General features: G+C 36.8%; 1 protein-coding gene across 1 annotated transcript in view; it reads left to right on the forward strand.

The window, feature by feature from the left end:
- LOC130158820 (connector enhancer of kinase suppressor of ras 2-like) overlaps positions 1-11288 on the forward strand; it is a 206570-nt gene that overhangs the window by 192151 nt on the left and 3131 nt on the right. The window contains exons 21-22 of the mRNA XM_056359880.1: positions 10136-10206; positions 10962-11065. Coding sequence (XP_056215855.1) covers positions 10136-10206; positions 10962-11065 — 175 coding nt within the window. The remainder of the gene's footprint in view (positions 1-10135; positions 10207-10961; positions 11066-11288) is intronic.

Genomic DNA, 11288 nt, shown 5'->3' on the forward strand with positions numbered 1-11288 from the left:
GAGATTTGTTTTGTCCAAAGCTGAAGTAAGGATCTTCTGCTATTTTTAACTATGCATGGTCTCTCCCTTGATTTTAGCTACTTTGATAGCTATGGTTTGTTGAAGTGCCATTGATCAGATCTTTCTATTACACCATAAAATGGTCTGACTCAAGCAAAACCAGGAAGTCTTGACAAACATTCAATAAACTGCTCTTACAATATTCATTGATTTTTCTATGGGGAGACAACAAAGCTGTTATGACAGTTTATAGCCTTCATGGAGAGTAACAGTTGGAAAGGTGCCAGGGTGCATTTTCATATCATACTATCACAGCCTGGTTTGGGCTGGGAGGGAGCTGACAGCCCCCCGAGCCCCAACCCCCGCCAGGGGCAGGGACACCTCCCACCAGCCCAGGTTGCCCCCAGCCCCGTCCAGCCTGGCCCTGAGCACCCCCAGGGATGGGGCACCCACAGCTGCTCTGGGCAGCCTCTGCCAGCGCCGCCCTCACAGGGAAGAACTTCTTTCTAGTATTTAATCTAAATCTGCCCTCTGTCAGTTTAAAGCCATTATCCCTTGTCCTATCACCACAGGCCCTACTAAAAAGTCTGTCTCCATCTTTCTTACAAGCCCCCTTTAAGGATTGAAAGGCCACTATAAGATGTCCCCGAACCTTCTCTTCTCCAGGCTGAACAATGAAAAAGGAATATAATTTCATATCATTTAGTTTGGAATTTAAAAGAGCCTTTTTCCTGACATTTTGGTTCTACTTCCCATGGGGGAAGACAAAAGGTGAACTTCCTTTTGAAGTATTTTTTGCAGTATTTTTCCTTCAGAAATGCTGTTTCTGTAGAGTAATTGTAATTCACTCCCCAACCCAAATGATGGATTACTATGCCACCTCTGTAAAATCCCTGGGCATCCCCTGCAGCTTTTACATGCTTCCTGGAATTCCTTCTGCCAGTTATCCTGTGTGAAATTTGAAATGAGTAAGCAAGACTCATAGATGAAAAATGCACTAAAATACTAATTTCACAAATCTCTGTCTTCCCAGCAAATTGCTAACCATGTAATCTGAGGAAATAGGGCAAATACTCTGTGTGGTATCTCACGCTCCTGCTGTCACCACAAAATGTAACTGGATTTTCTGCGCTCACAGAAGGGTAGATCTTTCACACTGAAAAGTAAAGGACTTCTAACATGGAGAGGAACAGAGCGTTTCTTTATTCATTGTGTGGGGAACCTATACTCTTTGCTCAACGGCATTACCATCTTTTGTTTTAACAGCTGGTTTTAGAGTTTCTTACATCAGCTTCACTGTTCAATATTTTTTTCCACTCCAGAATATTTTAATCTGCCTCTAATACTGCCTTGCTGTTGAAAGAATTGTCTACAATGAGTAGTAATTGATTTGTATGTAGCAGATAGAGTCACTGTCTTGCTGCTGAGTTTTGCCTGCTGTGTTGCATGGTGCAGACAGACTTTGGTTTGCAAAATTAATGCTCATGCTGTTTTGTCAGGTCTTACATGAGCATAGTTGTGTTCTTAGAAATGAATTAATAATGCAATTGATGAGCTCATCTTTTGCTTTCCATGGTCACAGGGTACTCCAAGCTTGTTAAAGGCCTTATTTCCCAGAAGTGCTTCATCTATTACCATACTATGTATAACCTGTTTATCGCTTTAATACTTCTAAGGAAATTAGCATTGAATTTAATATTCAGTTGTTTTACAGTATCTATTTTATTTAAAACTTCCGTGTGATTAAAGTATGCAGTGCAGTGCATTTACAATCTCCTCATGGACTCCAAATATTACATTTTTTAAATTTCCTATTTTAGGCTGAATAATTTGACCATATTTGATTTGAATAACTGGGTTAACTTTGAAATTTTAATAACTCACATAAATCTTTTGCGTTCATTCAAAGAAATATAACAAATATCTGCTACCCACTGAAACAACGATGATTGATTTTGTAGGGGTCACTCCCAATGCTTTCCAAGTAAAGACCTGAAAGATTATAACACAATATTTCTCGAAAAGAAACTATTAAAAAATTTAAGTATTCTGAATTAAATCTCTATTGATTATAAGCAAACAGGGTGCATAACCTCTGTATTTTCAAGGCTTTCCCTAAATCATCCTGTTTACCACTGAAGTTCATTCAGCTGTCTTCCTTTAAATTTTAGGCATGTTAGTTTCCTTGACAAAGGGCCAGTATTAATGCATCTTTTAGTTTTAATTTACTTTCAATATTCACTTACAAATAAGCTAACACCTAAAAAAAATCTTGGCAATGAAAAATTTCATACATACTTCCCTATGAGACATTGCCCCTCTGAAAGAAGAGTTCCTGCTGAAGTGTGAAGGACAGTAATCATGTCAGATCTATCTGTCCTAATTTAACAGTTCTTTAACAAATAGAGATGTGTAAATTATTAAAGAGCTCTTACTCCTCACCCAGTTGGTCCCTTACCCAATGAAAAGCAGGGAGATAATTCTGCAGAACATGAAAGGTACTTTTCAAACAGAAATCCCTGGAATGGAGATTCCCAGTGGTGTTGTAAGTAAACATAAACAGCAGGTTTTTCCCTCCTTCTTTTAGGTTCCAATAAACTTTCAAATCCAGGAAAAATAGCCTGTGCCCGAGGCTGCTTCAGTCCTGTAATTTACTGTTCTAACATAAAAGCTTATAAGTTGCAGCACAAGTAAAACAATTTTCTGATCAGAACTAGCTGCAGGCCCCAGGGACTAGATGAAACCACAATGTATATTGGAGTGAACAGCGCAGTGGTAGAGCTATAGTGCTCCATCTGGGGAAAACATTACACCAGGAGGTACTAGTACAGAGCTGTAGTCTTCAAAATCTCCTTTTCTTGGCTAACTCCTCCTTTCTACAATGTATAGATTACTTAGTGTAGACTTGTGAACTACCATTTCCCCCCTTAACACAGTTTGAGAACCGCTGGATTATAGCATTATGCTAAAGGAGTTCAAAGAAATTTACAATACACAATTGCAATTATCCAATACGCAATCCAAATTAGCATTCAGGTGTGAATTTATCCCTAATGTGCAGGAGGCAGGATTTGCATTGGCTTTCTGTACTAGTTTAAATTACAAAAAGCAACTTAATCAAATTCTGCTGTAAATAATACCATTGTGAATTTGTACAGTTCTTCTGGGAGTCAAACAGTTCAACTGCATTTAATGTAGCAGGTTTTGTGATTACAGTGCTGTACCTCTCAGTGATGAATGCACATGCATTACAGTCACATATTGTGATGTTACACTGGAGATACTAAGTTGACATTTCAAAATCTGAAGATTTTAGTAACAGAAATAAGTAATCAACATAATTAAATGTCGGGCATTTAACAGTATTGTTTGGCTTATTTGATCTCTTTTCTTTAAGAGTATGTGGAAGCAGAATTACAAAATTTTACAAGTAAATCATCCCATCTCTTAAAAAAAATTGCCTCCAAACCCCCAAAAACTCCCACCCATCCATTCTCAGGCCATACTAAACTCAGTTCTCATGGTCATAAAGAATGTTTTATTTCTCCAAAGCTTTGTTTTGGGCCAATCATTTCTTGAAAGCTGAGATAAAAGCTTCATTAACTGAATAAAATTACAGCATTCATTAAATGTTAAGACATCCTGACTTGGATTCTCTTCTACAGCTTTTCATCATTTACCCATACTTTCATAAGCATTGTAGAAAAACCACTTGGTTAATACTACGTGGTTGCACGTGCTGAAGCGTATAAATGTCACAGTGTAGGAAGCAGTAGGTGCATGCAGCAGCTGGTACTTGCCTTTTGGATGCCCGGAAAGTTTTGTGAATTATCCAGAGTAATATGCTAAATCCAATAGGACAAGATCACAGTAGGGTGAAATCTGGTAGCCACATTTGACTAATGAAGAAAATATCTTATTGTTTTCTTAGTAGATTCCTTTAAGTGTCAGCTTGAAACTCCAAGCTTGACACAAGCATTATTCCTTTTTGATTTGCTGCCACAACTGTGTCTGTACGTGTGTTTGAAAATTGGCAAGAAGAGTTCCAGTTGAGTGAGGTTTTGTGACTGTTTTGGTAGATTTCCTTAGGGTTTATTACTGGATTTTATCTGAAATTATAGTCTATCATAAAGTTATTGTGTGCATATTCTCTGTGATACACAACTGTATTTATACAGTAAGATGCTATAATATTTGTTACCAGAAGGGTAACTTATTTGCTACAGAAGTAGTGAACAGTTTTGTCTACAATCCATGGGGGGAGGGGGGGGAACCCCCCAAAAAACCCAAACCAAACCCCCAAACCAGACTTCTAACTACAAAGACATGGTTGTGCTTTTGGTTGACAGGGTGAAGTTAAAAAAAAAAATTAAAAATCCATTAAGTGCATGAAGAAGATGCACATGCAAAGGGGGCATAATTTGCCATGGTTCACTTGTCAGCTCTTAAGCTGTCTGGAGCTGCTTTCATTTTTTTTCCAGCCTGACAAATCTAAGAAGACAATGCATGAAACAAGATCAACAGAGTCATGTCAAATTACCAAATCAGAGAGTACTTACAGTTTATCCCATGAATGATTTTACTTAACAAATTCCAGCAACTGTGACAAATTAAATAGTAGAAGTACAGGCTGCTGCGAGTTGATATATTTGGAGAGATGAGCTCATTGAGCAGACTCTGCTCAGTGTTATATTTCACTGTGAGACATCAGTTATGTCTTGGGGCTTCTTTTGTGTTGAGGAAAATCAAAGCATCATTTTAGCCATACCTATAACAGGAACCTTTATTCTGTTAAATGAATATAGTACCTCTATAACCTTAGAAAACAGTGAAAATAATGTACCTTAGGAACCAAAATGGGAAACGTATTGATTTTTTAGGTGTCCAGTCAGAAAGACTGGTCAGGAAGAAGCCAGCATAACACATACAAGATTAATTTTAAAATATAATTCTGTATTGCAAGAATGTTACAATGAATTCTCAAATCCGATTATCCCACTAATGCATAAACATATAATAGAAAGGTTTTAATCAGAAATTAAATATAAATTACACTGAATAGATTCTATGTATGAAATAAATGGTACGAGGGAACCTATATTTTAGTAGACTTAAAGATAACTGAAGTCACATTTAACTTCCACTGTAGTTCTGGCTTTTCCGTTTGGCTAAATAATCTCAAGTGTAGATGCAAACTCAAAAGCAAAGGAAGATATATTCCTGCAGAGAAACATTTATCATACAAACCTGAGATGACACAGAAATGCCACTATTAATTGATGAAAAGATGCACAAAAGATAGGAAATATGTAACTAATCATTCTATCCTTTAATGCCTTGGTATTTCATTGGTTTCATTTTTAAGGGAACATTTAACAGAAAGAAATAGTGAAAGCTGGGTATGCTATTTCTTGAATTTACACCTTTTGAGGGTATATCTTTTATTTACTTTTTCACTTGAATTAGTTTCTGTTATATACCAGCCATTTTCTATATGTAAAATGTGTATCCAGCACTGAGGATATTAGCAAATAGAATTTATTTGAACCACAGAAACTCAGTACCTCCTGACCGGTTCTCCATGGATTTATGGAACACTTTAACTATAACTGTAAAAATAACAGCCTTACACCTCCTTTTTTAAAAAAAAATGGTTACCCTCTTGCCTTTGGTTTATATTCTCCTACACTAAACATAATAGTTCTCTCAAATTTGTTATAACTGAGATGGTTCAGGTGGTTTTGGTTTTCTTACTTGTGCTGGTTTACTCTGGACTGTAGAAAGGAATAGCCAAGTGGGTGAAGTATGATGCCACTATGAAAATTATTGTTGCCTCCAGTCCCAGAACCTCACACTGACCTCAGACTGGCTTATCACCATGCTTGGCAGGAGTACATTGTAGCAGGCAGTGAACAGAAATTTAATACATTTGTGCAATGAGTAATGGCATATTCTTGGTTTTAATATAGTGTGTTAGGCCAGTGAAGCTATACAAAATTGTTTCCAGTCCACTTTAACATTTTCCAGTGCTTTTATTGAAAAATCAGTAAGAGAATGTGCTCCTGACTCCTGACAACTCAGGGCATTTCAAGCATGACTCACTCTCCAGTACCAAGTTTTGATTATTGCAACAGCTACTTAGTTCATCGCTGCTCGGGGTGCTGCTGTAATCATGGCTTTCCAGGCCCGGGGGCAGAATCAGGCCCTCAGAAGAGACCCTGGGCCGTAACCCCTGGTACTAACCAGAATTATCTCAGTAAATTTAACTTAACTTCCTACCACTCAGCTCTATTTTATCCCAAAGCAATGGCAACAGTGCCTGTTTGTAATCAACAAATGAATTAAAGCCAAGCCTGATTTATTTAATATTTAAACCATTGAGACAAAGTATCAAATTTACTTAATGTGTTTAGGTGACTTTACTTGAGGCTTACCTTCCCCTGCATTTGTTTCACTAGGGTACAGGCAAGTAAAAAAAAAAAATAATACAGTTCTTGGTCCCTTGTAAATCATTGCAGTGTACCTCAGTAAGATTGATACTATATCTTACAGAAATGTTGTACAATATTGAAAGTAAAATGCTGTAGCAAAGTATCCTTGGGATATTTAGTATGGCTTCCTGTCATCACAGTTAATTTCTATGTAGAATGCAAACCCAGTGGTTCCTTGAATGGCCTAGACTCAAACTTAGCTGTTGAAGTTTAGCTATCTAAAGAAGAGTTGTTGAAGTTACCAAAGAAAGAAGGTAGGGTTTTCAGGGCGGGGGGGAAGGAGTCCAGCTTTCTGCCTCAGGGTGCCGGGATACAGAGAGATGTACATGTATGATCGCTACACATGTACCTGCCAGGGTGTCTCATGCCTTTCTGTGATCAAATGAAATTCAAAGAGCTATTAGGGGTACAGCTATGTAAACCAAATTAGACAAACAGACACTTTTTTTTTTTTTTTTACTATAGCTGCTTGTGAGGGCTAGCATATAGTCTTGCACTGCATGACCTTCAGTTAAACATGCAGTTATCAGTCTCTTAGAGAGGTCAATTCTGACACTGTCATTGCCTTCCTGAAATTTGCCTGCAGGGCATTCATTGCAGAGTTCAGAACCAAATGGCTGAGTTTCCAAGATCTCCACAGAGAACTCATAATAACCTTGACTGCCTGTTTTCTTAAAAATGAAAGTGGTTTGCTCATCAAGTAAATTCATCAAGTTTACACAGTGTTCATTTTGAACTGAGTTTGCATTTCCTTGAAAAAAATAAAAATGTGAACTGTAAGAAAAGGATCTGTAATCTCAGCACTTCTGTAACTCCTGATTAACCTCAAAAACATTCACCCACGCTTTTTTTAAAGACAAAACCTAAAACTGAGATTCTTTTTCTTTTATCAGAAGAGATTTTATCATTATAAGGCGCTGAATGTCATCAGATAACCCCTTCTGTTGTCTTAACAAAGAGCTAACTCTAAATTGTGGTAAATGAGGTAAGAATGTACTTTTACCCATAGCTGGGGATCTTCTTGCCCTTTAGAAGAGGGAATACTGAGCAGTCTTAGGGAAGGAAGATTACCTCCTGCTAGTTCCAGATTTGGACATCGAGGACATATCAGTAGAGCTGATACTCTGCATATGCTAAGAATATCCATGTTCTCTTGAAGGTTAACATTATACTGTTATCTATATATGCTTCCAAGATTTGAAACCCTCAACAATGAGCAATGAGATAAATTTGGCAAGAAAGTTAAGACAATATAAATTTCCATGAACTGGCCACCAAAACGGCTGTCTGTTTTAACTTTGAAAATGGTAATGAGTCCTAATTTATCATTGGTGCTTAAGCAGAACCTTAGCTGAAGACACAGAGGCATTCTGCCTAATTGCTAAAGGCATATGGTAAAGTATGACTAAAACTATTTTGCTCCAATGCTAATGAGTTTAGAAATTCAGGAACAGTGGTTGAAAAAATAGTGAATACAAATGCTTAATAATGAGCAAGGGTATGATGTCATTTCAATTACTGCAATAAGAACATGCCTTTTAAGAGAAGCAAATATCAAGTGATCAGCATGCTGTTTGTTGAATGAAATTATTCTGGTGAGCACTGTAGAAAAGCTTTTCTGTAAACCTGTTAATCCGTTTGCAATTTACTTCATGATAAAGATGAGTTATTGACATGCTGATACAAACAATGTCGCTGTAAGCAGTCCTAATCCTACAGTTGATATTTGTGAAAAATAATCATCATTTCCATTTTTATTTCCAGTTTGCTCACTTCTGGTTTAATACCAAAAGGGAAAGCAACATTATTGTACAATCCTTTATATTTTCATAGTTTTGCAAGTCAATTAAACCCTGTAACAATTCCTTGTAAGAAGTAAATGCTATTGTCCCCTTTGGATACTTATGAAAGTCATAAGATATGTAGCACAATTTGCTGAAGGCCATACAATGAGTCAGTGTTACATCCAATCTCACAGATTAAGATCATTGCTCTGAGCAACTGCAGAGCGTTGCTTAGACCAGGAGATCGATACGTGCTGAACTGTGTGCTATTTTTAGTAGGAGAGTTCACTCTTCCTTCATCTTCTGCCTCCTTGCTGTGTGTACCATTTTCTATGTACTATGTTGTTAGACCAATAATACATTCACGTATGTCCTTAGCTTTTTTTTCTGTTCTAGTACAAGTGGGAAAGAATGACACTGAATAGTTTTCTTGGTTTAATCTACAAAAAGCTTGTCCTTATGATACAGCATTGTTTACTACTGGCTGTCCTGAAGTCTTTGAAAGACGTTTTTGTCATGGTATGATTCATGAACCAAGAACACAATTACGAATAGATATTATGTTGCAATGTTAAAAAAGAAAAAAGAGCTGCTTCTAAAAAACACTTACCTGCAATCTACTAGAAATTAATGACATAGTAAATAATTTAGTCACTGATTAAGGGAATGCTTAAGAATGCATCCCAATCATTACAGATGTCTATTAATAGGACTTCTTTCTTCAGTTATATTTCCTTGTTAATGAAAATAAGTTGATTCTTGATTTTCCATTTGCTGAACATTAAGAATTTACTTTTCTCTTTATTTGTTAATTTCCTTTTTTCCTGTCTTTCAATTATTTATTGTATAAACGTCCAGAAATCTTATCTAAAGGAAACTTTAAAGGTATTTTCCCCAGAATAAACTATAATATTTTCCTAATGAAACAAAGAATCTTATTTTTGATCAAATTAATCTAGGGACAAAGAAAGAAACCAGAACATCCGATGTGAAATGCAAATATTGAAGTACTTTCAATTTACCAAGTCTTGTTTTAGAAACCTAAATTCTGTATTTCAAAAAAAAAAAAAAATCAAAGGAAAATAATGTTGATATCACAGCTCAACAAACCTAAACATTTGTATCGCCAGTATCATGAATATAGACTAGCAAATAACCTGTGGAATTATTGTCATAGTCTGAGCTTTTTGAGTGCACAAATTTAATACCTCTTATTTCCTAATACAGGTTTTCATAAAATTATTATCATGTCTATTTTATTTTATAGCATTTTGCCAATTCAGGCAAGTTCTTGAAATTAATAGAAGTAGCAATCAGGACGAATGCCATATGCCTCTCTACACAATGTCTCTGGAAACCGTTCCACTCAAATAGTTTGCAGATGCAGCTTAAAGAGGATTTGATTCTTCTTAAGATGGAGACAGCTCAACATTCTCTGTTCTACACAGATACTCTAAAAACTTCATTTAGTCGTTGCTAAAGTTAGCATGTTAGTTTGTATGCTTCACATTTTCTTGATGACATAAGGAAGATTGATGTCATGGTTCTTCAGTTTTCCAGGCAGCAAAATATAATGCAATGAGTCTGATACTCGACTAGGCAAACATCTTCCCGCAGCTGTGAACAGAGGTGGAGAAGTACATCTCTATTGTACATGTACTGGAACATCTTTCACTTAAAGTTATTAACTACTAAACACATCTAAATCATGATTTTAACAGCCTGAACAGTGTTCAGTTTTTGGACTAAGCATTGCCTCTGACTTTTCTGAATGTTAAGAATATGTGTGCCCTCAGATTTACGCTAGACTAGATGTTCCTCTTAAGTATCGCTCTTCCTCATTTTTTATTGTTCTATTAGATGGATGAATCGTTTGGGTCTCGCAGCAATTGGTTACACACCTGATGACAAGGATATTCATCCAGATGAAGGTAATGCTTCAGAGATGCTAATTAGGAAAAGACAGCAGAGAGTACATACCTGCTCATTATTTGAACAAAGTTGGAAATGTCATAGCTGACTTCTTCATTAACATATGTGCCATATCTTTTAAAATATCAATTTTCCCAAGAAGCCATATCCTTGAAGAACTATATTATTGGCACAACCACCAAATAAAATTAAAATCTGAGTAATAATTTTAAGAAATATTTAAAACAAATGATAAAGAGAATGCAAGGTTCAGGGTGAGGGATGATCTCCCAAAACACAGCCATCGGGTATCCTTATCACCCTAGAGCAAGGGAAGACACCACAAACACAGGTCAGTATGTGCTTTGGAACCATTTCTGCATCTCCTGAGCTCAGGTGCCGGCATGGTCTTTTCCACCATCACCCATCGTGGAACCTGTTATGCTAACAGAATTAAGTGTTGAGGCTCAGCTCTACTTTGGCATCTAGAATGATGTTTCTCTTTGAAAGTCTGTGACCAGAAGCTGGTTTTTATGTACGGTGGGAGTTGGGTGCCCAAGCTGCTTTCTGTAATGCTATCCTAAAACATTTGAAGGTTCTTCTACATATCTGTGTATCGTAGGTGCCAGCCATTTTCACAGGTCTGTTCCTCAGTGACTGCCAAGTCACCTAGGTGACTGTGAAATGTTTACCTTTGCATGCTAATGAAATTTTTAAAATGTGGGACCTGCTTTCTTGTGGAAAAGCACAAGTGAAACCTGGAATGCTTTGTTAGCAGATTACTGGAGTGAAAGCGACCAGGATGACATCGATGGCTCTTTGACCCTGAAGCAGGAAGGCTCTTCAACACTGTGTGACACCTATCATCGAACACCCTCAGTGAGTTATAAATATTGCATTTGACAGTAGGTCACCAAAAAAATCTGCATACCTTGATTAGCATTTCCCTTGTTTTGGAATATTTAATCACCATAAAGGCAGAACAAAGACACATTTCCTTGTAAGAATGAAATTACTGCTGTTCCTCATGACCTAAGACCTGAATGTTTCCAAAACGAGCCAATTACAAAGGAAGGAGAGGTAAATGTCTCCTTACACAGGT

Source organism: Falco biarmicus, chromosome 14 (assembly GCF_023638135.1).
Source record: "Falco biarmicus isolate bFalBia1 chromosome 14, bFalBia1.pri, whole genome shotgun sequence".
NCBI classification, from domain to species: domain Eukaryota; kingdom Metazoa; phylum Chordata; class Aves; order Falconiformes; family Falconidae; genus Falco; species Falco biarmicus.